The sequence below is a fragment of the Lampris incognitus genome, chromosome 10 (assembly GCF_029633865.1).
Source record: "Lampris incognitus isolate fLamInc1 chromosome 10, fLamInc1.hap2, whole genome shotgun sequence".
In the NCBI taxonomy this organism is placed as follows: domain Eukaryota; kingdom Metazoa; phylum Chordata; class Actinopteri; order Lampriformes; family Lampridae; genus Lampris; species Lampris incognitus.
The window spans coordinates 18,640,906-18,655,884 of record NC_079220.1 but is presented as its reverse complement, the minus strand read 5'-3'; the positions used below and the strand labels follow the sequence as shown (position 1 = coordinate 18,655,884).

Genomic DNA, 14,979 nt, shown 5'->3' with positions numbered 1-14,979 from the left:
GCTCAAAGGTGAATGCTGTCAGGTGAAATGTCTTAAGGGAGTTAATCCTAAGGATCTTGTCACAAAACTCGAGGATCCTCTGTTCAACTCAAAAATCATTTTCACACATCTTAGTTATTGATGCCACCACCAGAGGACAGTACAGTGGATTTCCTTCAAGAAGAGAAGCCCATTAGATATTCATACTCAACAGTTTTTACTGCACTACTATGTATTAACTGTTGCACTGATAAACTCTTGAGTGTCACCATAGCTGCAAACTGGAGTATTTGGCAACAAAAATGAGTAAATTAACACATTACAAAATTCAATGACTGTGAATCGAATAATTTTATTTTGTTTCCAGTGTACCTAATGTCATAGGCTACCATACATTTACAATAATATACTCTAGAGGGTTTTCCTCCTGCTCTTGGTTCAGTCGAGAGATGAAGGCACATGTACTTCAGGAGTCATAAAATGACACCACAGAATCACAATGCATCTGGGGGGGGGGCTTACATATAGCATGAACATTTAAGGGAATGGCAGAAAGTGACAAGGAGACACATGGAGGGGTCTTTCTTTCTCGTTAGGAGGAATTTAGGTGCTCAAATGCAAATAAAAAGTGACAGAGAACATTCAAACTAGACAATAAAATAACCGTGACTTGTCAAAAGTTAAATTGGGTGGAGGGACATGACTATGCCCATGCAGTGGGATAGGAAAATCTTAACATCTGGACTCTGTTTCTGATTGGGAATGTGAAGTGTGGTTTGGAGGGGCAGAGCCAGAGTTAGTAGGAATGGTTGGCCACAAAGAGTGAATCCCCAGCAGCAGCGCCCTTGTCTCCGGAGGACACATACTTGCCAAGAGCTGCCTGGCTGTTGTTCTGTGGAAAAAAATACAAAGAAAGAGACAATTAGGGAAAAATAGCCAGAAAGTTGTACACATGAGAAAGACAGAGAGATTACAAAAAGAAAGAAACCTCCAAGGATTGTGTAAGTTGTATTGCATTTACAAAGACAACTGTAAGTTTTGTCTTTTCTTGTTTTCTCCTAGGTGTTCTGAAAATGTTTGATTTTAGTCTTCATAATTTAACTGTTGACTGGCAGTGGCTTTGAAGTCTATGTAACTGACCCTTTACATCCCCTCTTTATAAAAGATCAAATTCTCCCCCATTACATGTGTATTTTCCAAGTCATACATGCTCTGGACTATCACAGCTTTGGATGCGTACTGTGCATCTCCCCATTCAAGCAAGTGTTTTCCAAAGGCCATTTTAATTGGTAGCAGCTAAGAGTGTAATCATATTATTCTATGGGAGATAAATGGATACTTTTTTTTTCTTTTGATGAGCACATCAAAATTATTCCTACAAGTTGTAATTTCATTGGTCCTCAACTATATGCCATGGATGGCCATGTATATGCAGGTTTTCTTTCCAACTCAACACTACACCAGCTGATTTGGCCAGCCAGATTGAGGAGAGGGGGACTAATTATTGAAATGTGATGGCGTAGTATAGTGTGAGGTGGTGTAGTCAACAAACCGGACTGGATCTATTCAAAGTATTGCTAGATAAGAAAGAAAAGAGTAAAAAGGTTATTTCTGAGCAGGGTCCAGTCACTCAATGGGGCACACACCACTCCACATCTTCTACCAGCTGGTGGTGACCAGCACAATTAACTTTACTGTTGTGTGTTAGCAGCAAAGAGCTCTGCTTTGCTTTGGCAACAGGGCAGAAAATTACAATATAATTAACAAACTGGTTAAATAAGCCCGGCTTCATTACAGGGCTGAGACTGGACATTCTACTGCAGACAAGTAGTTCTCAATCGGGTCCTTAGAGACCCATAGTACTGCTAGTTTTCTATTCTACCGGGTAGTTGATTACATTCACCAATTACATACACTCTGATTAGACAGATGGAATGCCTGAAACAAACAGGTGAACACATTTGACTTTTTGGTAGTGTGCTGCCCCTTTAAGATAGTTGGCAGTGTGTTGACTGTGTGACGCTGTTTTATTTGGCTTATGTAGCTTGCCGTAGTTTGATTTGTACCAAGAGCTTTGCAAACACAGTTGTTCTTTCTCTTGTTCATTTTTCTCTGCCTGAACCCTAGATAGCATACGTCTGTAAGTAATCAGTGTTATTTGAGTGCTTACCTTTTTGTGTCAATCACCTGTGATAGTTACTTGTAGCCATTTTTAGTTTGTGTAAAAAAGTTAAACTATGGCAATGCTAATCACGCTAGCTTGTCTGTGATTTCCAGTGTTAAGTTAGCATACATGCTAATCGCTAGTTAACTGTAATAGCTAATGATGACTTAGTGTTTGTGTGAGAGCAAGAAGCAAACACATTATAAGTATGAATTTGTATTTTTATTTCAGTTTCACAGTGCTTCTGACAGTAAACATCCTAAACTTACCTGCTGTCGCCTGGATGTTTATTAAAGAACCTGTTTAGTTATCTGCCAAGCTAGCAATCATGTCTAAGTGCTAGTAAGGGCAGAATAGGTAGATGGGAAAACCAGCGGTAATGGTAGTCCCTGAGGATTTAAGAACTACTGCTCTATTTTAAGAGGTACTTCATTACATTCACCTGTGATTCCAGGTCTAAAACTTCCCTGATTGGAGGCTGGAATAACTGAATGTAGTTAACCACTGGACTGAGAACCACAGGTATGGAGAATGTTAGGGTTTGCACCCGACCCCAAGAGCACAAACACAGAAGGCACAATATAGCGGGACCAACAGGCTAATTTATTGAAGAGAAAACTCAGGAAGTCCACTTTCACCAGGAAACGCGAAGTCCACCTTTAAGCCGGGAACCGTGGAGTCGCCCCTTAATCCGGGAACAGTGGAGTCGGCCCTTAATCCAGGCAGGAGGGGGGGGGGGGTAAACAGGAGGATACCAAAGGAGAACGGAAAATCACAGCAACGCTGGAGTGAAGAAATCCTCTTCGTAAACGGAAAGCAGCGCACAGGGGAAGGGGAGCAACGAGGAAGGTCCAACAGAGAAATCTCCAGGGAAGATCCAGGTAAGTAAACAAACTTCGATGAGCAGGACAAGCACAAGTACTCTCCCAGGGAACGGCACGAACTGGCAACAAGCTGAGAGTGACACAGCCAGATATAGGGAGGTGATTGCCAACAGGTGAGTGGAGGGGTAACGAGGAAACAGGCATCAGGTGGAGTTGGCAGAGCTCCGGGTACGCTTACACTGCAGAGCGGGTGTGGAGCGGGGAGACGTTGAGCCTTGGCCAAGGTTACACTGCAGAGCGGGTGTGGAGCGGCGAGACGTAACAGTACCCCCCCCTCTACGGGAGCCACCTGGCGACTGACCTGGCGCCCCCGGGTGGGCACGGTAGAAGTCGGCGAGGAGAGAGGGATCCATAATGAGCTTCCGCGAAATCCAACTGCGCTCCTCAGGTCCATAACCTGCCCAGTCCGCGAGATACTGGAACCCGCGGCCGCAGCGCCGGACTTTAAGCAGCCGGCGGACCCTCCATTGAGGATGACCATCTACAAATTCCGGAGGCGGAGGCTCAGGAACCGGGGGCATAAGAGGACTGCTGGAGACGGGCTTAACTCGAGAGACATGGAAGACAGGATGAATGTGCATGGAGGAAGGCAGCTTCAGCCGAACAGCTGCCGGGCTCAGGACTTTCTGGACTTCAAAAGGACCAATGAAGCGGGGCGAGAGTTTCTTGTCGGTTGTCTGGAGGGGAACGTCCTTCGTGGACAGCCAGACCCTCTGTCCCTTCTTGTACTCCGGCGCAGGGGTACGTCGCCGGTCAGCCCCTCTGCGAGCGCGCTCCCCAGCCTTGAGCAGTGCTGTCCGGATGGTCCTCCAGACACGCTGACAGCGTCGCAAGTGGAGCTGTACGGAGGGAACGGCCACTTCATCCTGCTGTGGGTCGAACAGGGGAGGTTGATACCCCAGGGATGCCTCGAATGGAGAAAGTCCAGATGCAGAGCTGACCAGGGAATTGGTGGCGTACTCTACCCACGGTAGGTAGTCACTCCAGGTGGAGGGCTTGCTGTTACATACACAACGCAACGCTGTCTCCATGCTCTGGTTTGCCCTCTCGGTCTGACCATTTGTTTGGGGGTGGTAGCCCGAAGACAGACTTACTGTGGCTCCGATGCCTTTACAAAATGCACGCCACACTTGTGAGGTGAACTGAGGACCTCTATCGGAGACTACATCTGATGGCAGGCCATGAAGCCGGAAGACATGTTGCATCAAGAGGTCCGCGGTCTCAGCAGCTGAAGGAAGTTTGGGAAGGGCTATCAGATGGACGCCCTTGCTGAAACGGTCTATGACGGTGAGAACCACAGTGTTTCCCCGAGAAGGTGGTAGTCCGGAAACAAAATCCAAAGCCACGTGAGACCAGGGGCGGCTAGGAATAGGGAGTGGCTGCAACAGACCAGATGGCGCCTGGTGAGAGGCCTTGCAGTGCAGACAGTGCAGGCCGCTACAAAGCTCTTGACATCCTCCCGCATAGTTGGCCACCAGAAGCGCCGAGCGATGAACGACTGGGTACGACTAACTCCTGGGTGACAGGAGAAACGACTGCTATGACCCCACTGAAGAACTCGAGACCGAACAGCATCTGGGACGAAGAGGCGACGGGGTGGCACGTTACTCGGAGCGGGTTGAGCACGTTGGGCAGTGCGAACAGCCGACTCAAGACCAAAAGTGACCACACCGACCACTCTAGCCGCAGGGAGGATGGGTTCAGGCTCTTCAAACGCGCCTTCCTTCGGGTGTAGCCGAGACAGGATGTCAGCCTTTACGTTGCGTGTCCCAGGACGGTAAGTCAGAACATAGTTGAAACGACTAAGGAAGCCAGCCCACCGAGCCTGACGACTGTTGAGACGTTTGGCTGCCCTCAGGTGAGTCAAGTTCTTGTGGTCCGTCCAGATGAGAAACGGGTGCTCAGCGCCCTCGAGCCAGTGGCGCCATTCCTCCAGAGCAGCCACTACAGCCAGTAACTCCCGGTTTCCAACGTCATAATTCTGCTCGGCCGGCAGAAATCGGCGGGAGAAAAAGGCGCAAGGATGGAGTTTCTGGTCCTCAGCCGACCGCTGGGAGAGCACCCCCCCTACGCCTGAATCCGAGGCATCAACCTCTACCACGAATTGTCTCTTGGGGTCAGGATGGAGCAGCACTGGGGCCGAGGTGAACCTTGTCTTGAGGACTTGGAAAGCAGAGCTGGCAGCAGGAGACCAGATGAAGGGTTTGGCTGGGGAGGTCAACGCAGTAAGCGGTTCTGCCAGCTGGCTGTAGTTGCGAATGAATCTCCGGTAGAAATTTGCGAACCCTAGAAAACTCTGCAGCTCCTTACGGTTGGTAGGTTCCGGCCAGTCCACCACTGTCTGGACCTTGCGGGGATCTGCTCTGGTCCGTCCCTTCTCTACGATGAATCCCAAGTAATCCACAGAGGGGGAGTGAAACAGGCACTTCTCCGCCTTGACGTAGAGTTGGTTCTGGAGGAGGCGCTCCAGTACCCTGCGAACATGCTGGACGTGTTCCTCAAGAGACTGGGAGAAAATGAGGATGTCGTCCAGGTAAACGACGACAAACACATCCAACATGTCACGGAGTACGTCGTTCATAAACGCCTGAAACACTGCTGGTGCGTTTGTGAGTCCGAACGGCATCACCAAGTACTCATAGTGGCCTCGGGGTGTTTTGAAGGCGGTCTTCCACTCATCGCCTTCCCTGATTCGCACGAGGTGGTAAGCGCTCCTCAGGTCTAGCTTGGTGAAGATGGTCGCCTGTGAGAGAGGCTCAAAAGTCGAACTCATAAGTGGAAGCGGGTACTTGTTCTTAATGGTGATTGCGTTCAGTTGCCGGTAGTCAATACAAGGTCGAAGTCCCCCGTCCTTCTTCTTCACAAAAAAGAACCCTGCAGCAACAGAGGAAGACGAGGGCTTGATGAGACCTGCAGCAAGGGACTCGGTGATGTACTCATCCATGGTCGCCTTCTCAGGGAGTGACAAGTTGTAGAGGCGGCTACTGGGAAGAGTAGCCCCAGGACGGAGATCAATGGCGCAATCATACGGGCGGTGAGGCGGGAGTGACTTAGCACGGGTCTTGCTAAATACCTCACCAAGGTCATGATACACAGGGGGCACGGAGGAGAGATCAGGAGGCAGGGGAGTAGGCGAGCTCAAAGGCGTAGCACTAGGAGCTGCATGAAGGCATTGGGCATGGCAAGTAGAGCCCCATCCAAGGACTGTGCCTGTGGACCAAGAGATGTGGGGTTCATGGTGTCTGAGCCAGGGGCGTCCCAAGATAACTGGATTAAGCGGGGAACGTATGATGTAAAATTGCATTGTCTCTGTGTGGTTACCTGCAACGGTGAGAGTAACGGGGACGGTCCGCTGTGTGATACAGGCTAATCTCCGGTCATCCAAGGCAAACGCATCAATGGGGGTCCCAAGAGACTCAAGGGGAATGTCTGCCTGCGAGGCAAAGTCAAGGTCCATAAAACTATCATCTGCTCCGGAATCAATCAGGGCTCCAAGGGAAAGTCTCTGGCCCGCCCAGACTAAGGCAATAGGAACAAGATGGCCGCGAGATTCGGACCCACGGGAGAAGGAAAGGCGGCTTACTAGGATCTCCCTTGGTCCTGGTAAGCCTAATCTTTTGGCCGTGAGGGACAGTCGCGGAGTCGGTGCCCCTTAAGACCACAGTACAGGCAAAGACCTGCCTTGAATCGGCTCTCCCGTTCAGCAGGAGTAAGTCTAGCACGTCCTACCTCCATCCGCTCTTCTACATCCCCAGGTGGCGTTGTCGCGAAAGAGTCAGAGGAGGGATTGGCCGGGGAAACGGGAACAGCGGTTCGGTCTGACGCAGAGGTAGTTCTGGGATTGAAGGAAGTTCCACGCAAGGCCTTCTCACGCTTTCTCTCCCGGATACGTCCATCAATGCGGATAGCGAGAGCAATGAGGTCATCCAGAGATGAGGGTTCTTCTCGGGTAGCAAGTTGATCCTTCACCGCCTCGCTCAATCCTCTACGAAAAGTGGCACGCAGGGCCTGGTCATTCCATCCGCTCTCAGCGGCAGCCAGGCGGAAGTCGACGGAGTAATCTGTGACGCTGGCGCCGCCCTGCTGGATGTTATTCAGTCGTGAGTCAGAATCCCGACCGCTTACCGGATGGTGGAAAACCTTACGTAGCTCTGCGACAAAGTCTCTATAAGAGTTACAGTAGCTGGCCCCCATGGACCAAGAAGACGTAGCCCACTGCGCTGCTCGACCACTGAGCAGGTTGGTCACGTAAGCGATCTTAACAGCATCACTGGAGAACACGGTGGGCTGGTGTGTGAAAACAAGCTCACACTGCATAATGAAGGTAGAGCAAGTTTCAAAGTTACCGTCAAATGGGCGTGGACTGGTAATGATGGTTCCACGGGGTAAATAAACAGGAACCGGAGGATCTACTGGAGCGGCGGCCACAGGGGGCGCACTTGCTGGCGGTACAGGCTGGTTCAGCTGCTGGTTGGCAAGAGCTGCTGAAATGGTCTGCAGTTGTTGCATGATCTCTGCCTGCTGACTCGCCATCGCCGCCTGCTGGACAGCTAAAGCTTCCACAGAAGCTTGCAGGGGTTGAACTTGAGACTGGAGACCCTGCACAGCAACCGAAGCCTCTTGTAATTGCTGGGAATGGGCGTTGGTAATCTGAATTTGTTTTACTAGGGCTGCTTGCACCGGATTGGCTGTGGGTGTGCCGTCTGTGCTGGCTGGGGTCGTCATGGCCAGTTCGTACTGTTAGGGTTTGCACCCGACCCCAAGAGCACAAACACAGAAGGCACAATATAGCGGGACCAACAGGCTAATTTATTGAAGAGAAAACTCAGGAAGTCCACTTTCACCAGGAAACGCGAAGTCCACCTTTAAGCCGGGAACCGTGGAGTCGCCCCTTAATCCGGGAACAGTGGAGTCGGCCCTTAATCCAGGCAGGAGGGGGGGGGGGTAAACAGGAGGATACCAAAGGAGAACGGAAAATCACAGCAACGCTGGAGTGAAGAAATCCTCTTCGTAAACGGAAAGCAGCGCACAGGGGAAGGGGAGCAACGAGGAAGGTCCAACAGAGAAATCTCCAGGGAAGATCCAGGTAAGTAAACAAACTTCGATGAGCAGGACAAGCACAAGTACTCTCCCAGGGAACGGCACGAACTGGCAACAAGCTGAGAGTGACACAGCCAGATATAGGGAGGTGATTGCCAACAGGTGAGTGGAGGGGTAACGAGGAAACAGGCATCAGGTGGAGTTGGCAGAGCTCCGGGTACGCTTACACTGCAGAGCGGGTGTGGAGCGGGGAGACGTTGAGCCTTGGCCAAGGTTACACTGCAGAGCGGGTGTGGAGCGGCGAGACGTAACAGAGAAGGTAAGAAAGCAGGGACAATAAGATCAAACCTAAACTCCATCTTGAAAAATGCCTCTTATTCTCTCCATAAGAAGCAAAGACAACTAAGGGGTACTTTCAGTGAACAGTATATAGCCCTTCTGTATATATATTTTTGAATATTTGCCAATATTGGTTTCTTGCATATCCATATCCCTGATATTAGATTTATTTAAAACTAAAACAAGCAGGTCAGGGATTGTGCTTTCATTGGGGGGGGGGGGGGGTTCAGAAAGAACCAGGAGTGGCCTGGTTCAGTTGGTCAATTTACCTCTCCCTTAATCTCCCTTTCTCTCTCTCTCTCTCGCTCTCGCTGTACTCACCACTGCCCTCTTGATGTACTCCTCCTGGCAGGCCTTTCCGTTCTCCTTCATACCACCCCAGGCCTTCAATGCAGAAGCCTGCAGGGCGCGGCCATAGGAGAAAGTGAGGGCCCAGGGCCGGTGCAGAGGACACCGGTTCATGGCATTCAGATTGATGGTAGCTTCCTCCTCGCTCTGGCCTCCTGACAGGAAGGTAATGCCTAGGCAGGCAGAAGGGGGGGGGGGTCACATTGAAAACAATAAGTAAGCTGGAAAGAAAGTGTGGACACACTGTATATGGTGGTTATGGTTATGTCTCTGCTTGTAGGGGATTGTATGGTATGGACAACTGTATGTGAAACATGTCAATCCATATACCCAGTGTAAGGCATTATTTTAATGTGTATCTGTCACTTTATCTATCTAAGCATTTCACCTGGCACAGCAGGGGGCACAGTGCGGCGCAGGGCAGTGACAGTTGCCATGGCAATATCCTGAGCACTGTACTTCTTAGTGCAGGAGTGTCCAGCGGTCACCATGTTGGGCTTGAGCAGTGTGCCCTCCAGATAGACATGGTGGTCAGACAAGGCCTTATAGACTGCTGCCAACACCTGATAACAGAGGGGAGGGGGGCGGAAATGCATCACTCTATTTAGAGAGTGGGAATAAAACCAAACTTCCTAATGATTCAGTCAGCATGACTTTCTTCTGTATCACTGAAACTTGCCTCTTTTAAAGAACACAAATCGCTGGCTATTCCCTGGACTGATTCCCACTACAAAACTTACAAGGACATATTGTGTTACACAATACCAGCAGCCCCCCTGGGACAGCCTCCCTTCACTGCACATGGAATTCTGAATTGGCTAGCTGTTGTTATCACATAGCCAGTCAGCACCCTTTGCTTACCTTCTCAGTCACATACTGGCACCGCTGCAGGTCATGGTCACCGTCAGGAAGGATCTCAGGCTCAACGATGGGCACAATGCCATGCTGGTGGGGATAGAAAAGAACATGGCAACCAGCGTCATGACAACAGACAATAACACTTTACTTCAGGGAGGGCCGTGCCTTGTGTATAAATTGCACAAGAGTTAGAAACTCCGGATGGTTGGCCAACGATGCAATTGGTTGTGTAACTTCTGCATTAGCAATCTTTCTTTTAAACAACTATCTACAATGCTTATGTATTATGTGTATGTGCTGTATGTATTTAATGTGCTGTATTATGTTTTGTGTATGTGTGTGGGGGGGGCTAACCATCTGACAGATGCTGGCATAGCGGGCCAGAACATTGGCGTTCTCCATGATGGCCAGGTTAGACGGTGTGGTAGGGGTAATCTTTAACACACAGCGCCACTTAGCAAAGTCAGCACCATCCTTCTTGTACTGGGCACAACGCTCATACAGCCCATCCAGACCTTAGAGAGGAGAAAAGGAACGTGACACAGAGTCAGTGACAAGCGACAGAGAAAAAATGATGAGAAGGACTTTAATCGTGAAAGCAGGCAAAAGGGAAAAAAGACATGAAATGCGTCTAGAAGGACGAGAAGTGAAAAGAGATGCAGGAGGACGTGCGATTGCAAAATAAGCATGAATCTTTTTGACCACAGGAAGTTCAAATAAGATTTACAAGAAAAAAAAGAATAGTAACAAATTACAGAATAATGCTATACAGGCAGGACAGCAGCACTTCTGAACATAACCTAATGCAATCAGAGGAACCATTTAATTTAGAGGAGAATTATAAAAGCCTCCTTGAAACAAAGTTGTGTGAAAACAACTGTCTTACCCTGGGTGGTGGTCTCGCCATTGGTTCCAGCGAGGGGCACCACACCCTTGTCCACCTTAATGCCCACCACCATGCCCCTCTCCTTGATCAACTCAGGGAAAAGTTTGCCCGCGTCGGTCTTCTGGTAGAGCGTTTCGTGGAAGAAGATGACGCCGCCGATGCAAGACTTCACGCGGTCGTCAGCCGTGAAGAGGAGCTGGCGGTACAGCCTCCTGTTTTCCTCAGTGTTCTCAGCATTGATGCTCTGGAAGCGCTTGGCCACGCTGCCTGGAGTCATGCGAGGTGGTGGGGGAGAGAGGGAGCAGGTGGCATTTAGGAGATGTGTTAACTAGACACAGTGGCTGTGACCGACGCTAGACGCTAAGTGGCTAAATGTACCGCAGAGTAAAATAAAAAGGCAGATTAAAGCCCATCAGTTGGATGGAATGATGGATAAGTGACTCACTGCATGGATGCCTAAATGATTGGATTCAGAATCATAGCTGGAAATAAAGGTAATTTTGAAACAAACGGTGGAGAAAGTGTGTCTGGAGTGGATGTTTGGCTAGTGTGCCAACAATTTGCTCTAGGACAAAGTGAACCATGTAATATGATGGGAAAGTCTAAACAGAACGGTGTAAGTTAAATTGAGATGCTACTTGTGTATTGTATAATTACAACAATGTTCCACAACCAAGAACCAACACTAAATACATTTTGTGCAAGTGTATATTTGCCCTTGTAGCCTAGTGTGATCATCAGAATTTAAATAGAAAATTGCTTTTGCAGTTTAATATACCACAAATTACTGATAACTTCCTGAAAATTTCAACCAGTGAGGTAGCCCACTAGATTAAACAATCTCTGTATGAAATCTGATTACTTGCAGTAAGTATGAGTATGCTGCTTTCAAGCCAATAGGATGTCAATGTTGCACTGAAGCTGAATCACTAATATTGTATAACATTACATTTACTAACATTTCTTTAATTGTTATGCATTTTGTTCTTTCTTCTTAAAAAATTGACATATAAAGGTTGAATTCTATTTTTTTATGTTTTTCTTTTTTCGAGAGTTCACCTGCTTCAGATTCTCCCATGTGATTTTCTTTCTGATACTCGTGACATAATCAAACACTCATTTACATAAAACCAATCAGATCAAATCATTATGAAACCCAGCCCACCTTTATACAACCCTTGCTTATACCTGTCACCCAAGTGGTCAGCTCATGAATGTCAGTGAGGACTAGAACACTCCCTCACAGTTTTTGAGACAATTGAGCTGCAAAATCTCCTCTGTTTAAGAATATTTTGCTTTGTAGCCCAATAAGTGTATGATCTGAAAAGACTTATCTTCCATTTATGGCGCTGAACTGTGCTGAGCAATTTTCTTAATGAGATCGGCACAAGACTGTTGGGTTTATTTAATTATTCGTAATTTCTTAAAAGCCTTGATTTGAGACTGCAGCCCCTACCCAGCACTTCCCATGCCCAGATCAGCCTCCTACCTGTAGATTCATCAGCAGCAAGAATTCCCTTCCCAGGCGCCACGATCCTCTGGGCAATATCATTGAGCTCTTTCTTCTGCTCAGCAGTCAGGAATGGATAGGCGTGAGGCATGTTGACTCAGAGGGTCTGTGGAAATAGAGACATGAGTGGAAATAAGGAGGTGGAAATAAGAGACATGAGTATGGGGGGTGATGATGATGGAGATGCAGTCGTATGAAATTAAACCATCAGATGTCTGAAACAGATTCTCCATATTTGTGAAGACTAAGACTTTGATTTTAAATTAAAGGCCATCATCAGTACTGCTGGGCTTTGTGGAAAATATTACCTTGATAACCATAGGGAATTTTACACGATATCGACATGTATCACTCAAATTGCGGTTCATCACATTGAACTGTTTGGTGATGTAAAGCATAGTATCAAACGAATACTGGTTCTCAAATAATACAAAAATCATTTAAATGCGATAAACAACAGCGTTGATTTGCAGTTAGATTGTATATGACACTTACAATGCAGCATAACGGTCAGTAAGGCCAAATTTCTATACAGGAAGGAATTCGCCTATTGCCTAAAAACGGCGAAGCTGGCCTAGCCGTCATTACATCCGCGAAAGCTGCAACATTGTGCAACACGGAAATGAAAACCTCTCACACCCAGGAAGGGCATCACGTTGGCCAGTCAGTCGATGAGCTCAAAAAAACATGTTATCACTTGGAAAATGTTTTATTAATTGTTTTATGTGCGCAGTTATGCACTAACAACTGTGATATCGGCGACTTGAGTACGCACTTAAGCCACCACCCTTGTCAACGCATCCGGATGACCTTGAAATGAACTAGGACTTACCAGGCAGTATTGGACCCACTTATATAAAAGGGGAAAAAAACTTGCAGCTTAATTCCCATGCCAGATAACATCAGACTTAACGTTATTTGACGAGCGGCGTGTTGTACAAAAGATACCCACTGCATGAACAATCGCACGTAATAAATTATCTTTTTGCTTTTATTAATAATTATTGTACGGAGAGAATTAACTTACCGATTTATTTATCCGATCGAAGAAGTAACTTAAATAGGAAGGAGTCCCTTCTGTTGCAAGGCAGTGAGAGAGGATGTCCAGCAATGGAAAATGCCAGGGAGGAGAGAAGAACGGGGAGGGAGGGGCTTTGAGTTGTGACTCTCCAATCTAAACGTTGCTTTATATATGATTGATAACATCTATCTCCAATGAGAGGACGCTTGGCTGCTTTGTTGGACAGTGGTTGGCTCATCCACTCGCATGGGCGGGTGAAAGGCTGTGAGACCAAGTACGTGACGACTCTCACATGCGTTACGTGTGTGGGATGGATGAGCTACGTGCAGGAAACCATCAATTTCTTCACCAGGACACCGCACACTGCTAGCGGAGGAGGAGGGCTAGTGTTTTTTTTTTAAAATTAATTTGAACAAATAAATGCAGTCAATTATAATCATGTGATAACGAGTAGACTCGTTGCTATCGATGAAAAAAAATCGATGCGGCTAACTCAACACACGTCCGTACCTGACATCCTCATGGTAGCTTTTACTTCCAGGGCAAGGGCTTGCATCAGCCGTTGTTGTCGTCCTTTACTTTGGCCCAGTATTATGTGCAAAAATAGTTGTCATCCAAGTGTAAATTTTGTTTCAATTTTGTATGAAACGCAACCTGAATAATAAACTGTAATGGACAGTCTGTGACCTTCAGTCACATTCAGATAATGTTATGTAAGTACAGGCTCCCACAAAGGGTTGGCAATGCTTTTTCAACGAGGAGAGAACCGGGTTAAGGCATAGGGAGAAAGCAATCTCAAGCAAGGTAGAAAGAATTAGCCCTAGACACACAATGAGAGAGAGAGAGAGAGAGAGACGAAAAAGAAGATGGATGATCAGTGGCGATTGCATCACTCCTTCTTTCGGCTTGTTCTCTATTTCTCGGGGGTCACCACAGCGGATTTTATAGTTTCCATCGGTACCATGTGAGGGCACAGCCCTAACGGCAGTGGAGACTGCATCAGTGTGCTCATATTTACTGAACATTTATTTACTGTTGACGCACCGTTTATTTTGGTCTATTAATGTACGCGTGGCTCCGGTTCAGATTGGAGTGCTTGCTTCCTATTTAGGCTCTTTGGATCCTCTGTTGTCACCAAAACACAAGTCCAAAGCCAAAACTTAAGTCGGATATGTCAATCCGTTTATTCTAAACTCTAAGAAAATATATCTCATTAAAAAAAAACACACACACGCACACCATCACGGTCAAAAAACAATTGACCTTCCTGTGCGCACCTGTTTAAATTTAGTCTACACCTAAATAGATTACCACGCTACCCACAGCACCACCCGGTAGTCATCATAGAAGTGGTTCCAACACAACCGGCCACTAATTGTTCATGGCTATACAAGACATAAGAATTACGGTAACACTTTAGTATGGGGAACATATACACCATTAAGTAGGTGCGTACTTTATAAGGTGGTAGTACCACAAGAAGAGTTATTCTCCCTTACTAACACGTAATGAATATGGTCTGTTCTTACATAACAAAACACAAAAGTACACGTGTTAATAGTGTTAAATTACTCTAAATTAAGTTTTTGTTACTTAGAATATGTTCCCCATACTAAAGTGACATCTATGTTCCCCATACTAAAGTGTTACCAGAATTACAATTATGTACACACATGGAGCCATATAAATCAGAATAAATTAAATCATTTTCAAATTTTCATGCCGATAGCTCACCATTTTCTATCAATAGGCACAGTTTTGTCACGGGTCTATCAACATTTGTCATTGTTTGGATTTGGACATATCTGACCATGCCTGAGTTGTCAGGGAAAGTTTTGATCACCTTTCCGATCATCAGGGAATTCCGGGGGGCAGTGGCATCTGCAATCAAAGCGATGTCCCCTGCTGCAAGATTACGTACCATCTTTTCCAGAATAAATTTGAAATGTA

At 47.1% G+C, this 14,979-nt stretch overlaps 1 protein-coding gene across 1 annotated transcript; it reads right to left on the bottom strand.

Annotated features, from left to right (window-relative positions):
* Nucleotides 1-311: 311 nt before the first annotated feature.
* Nucleotides 312-13,158, bottom strand: aldoaa (aldolase a, fructose-bisphosphate, a). The gene is made up of 8 exons (XM_056287340.1): nt 13,036-13,158; nt 11,988-12,114; nt 10,499-10,765; nt 9,967-10,127; nt 9,616-9,699; nt 9,143-9,317; nt 8,728-8,927; nt 312-871 (listed from the first exon to the last, which is right to left on the bottom strand). Exons 2-8 carry the CDS (start codon nt 12,097-12,099, stop codon nt 776-778), a joined length of 1,095 nt encoding a protein of 364 aa, XP_056143315.1. The 5' UTR covers nt 12,100-12,114; nt 13,036-13,158; the 3' UTR covers nt 312-775.
* Between the last annotated feature and the right edge of the window lie 1,821 nt (nt 13,159-14,979).

Bases quoted from the DNA above. Each gene is read 5' to 3' on its own strand.
- aldoaa (XM_056287340.1), bottom strand. From the start codon at position 12,099: ATGCCTCACGCCTATCCATTCCTGACTGCTGAGCAGAAGAAAGAGCTC. The intron at 10,128-10,498 runs GTAAGACAGTTG...CTCCTCTCTAAG, and splicing joins TGGCGAGACCACCACCCAGG to GTCTGGATGGGCTGTATGAG. The intron at 8,928-9,142 runs GTGAAATGCTTA...CTGCCTGCCTAG, and splicing joins TGTGCCCCCTGCTGTGCCAG to GCATTACCTTCCTGTCAGGA.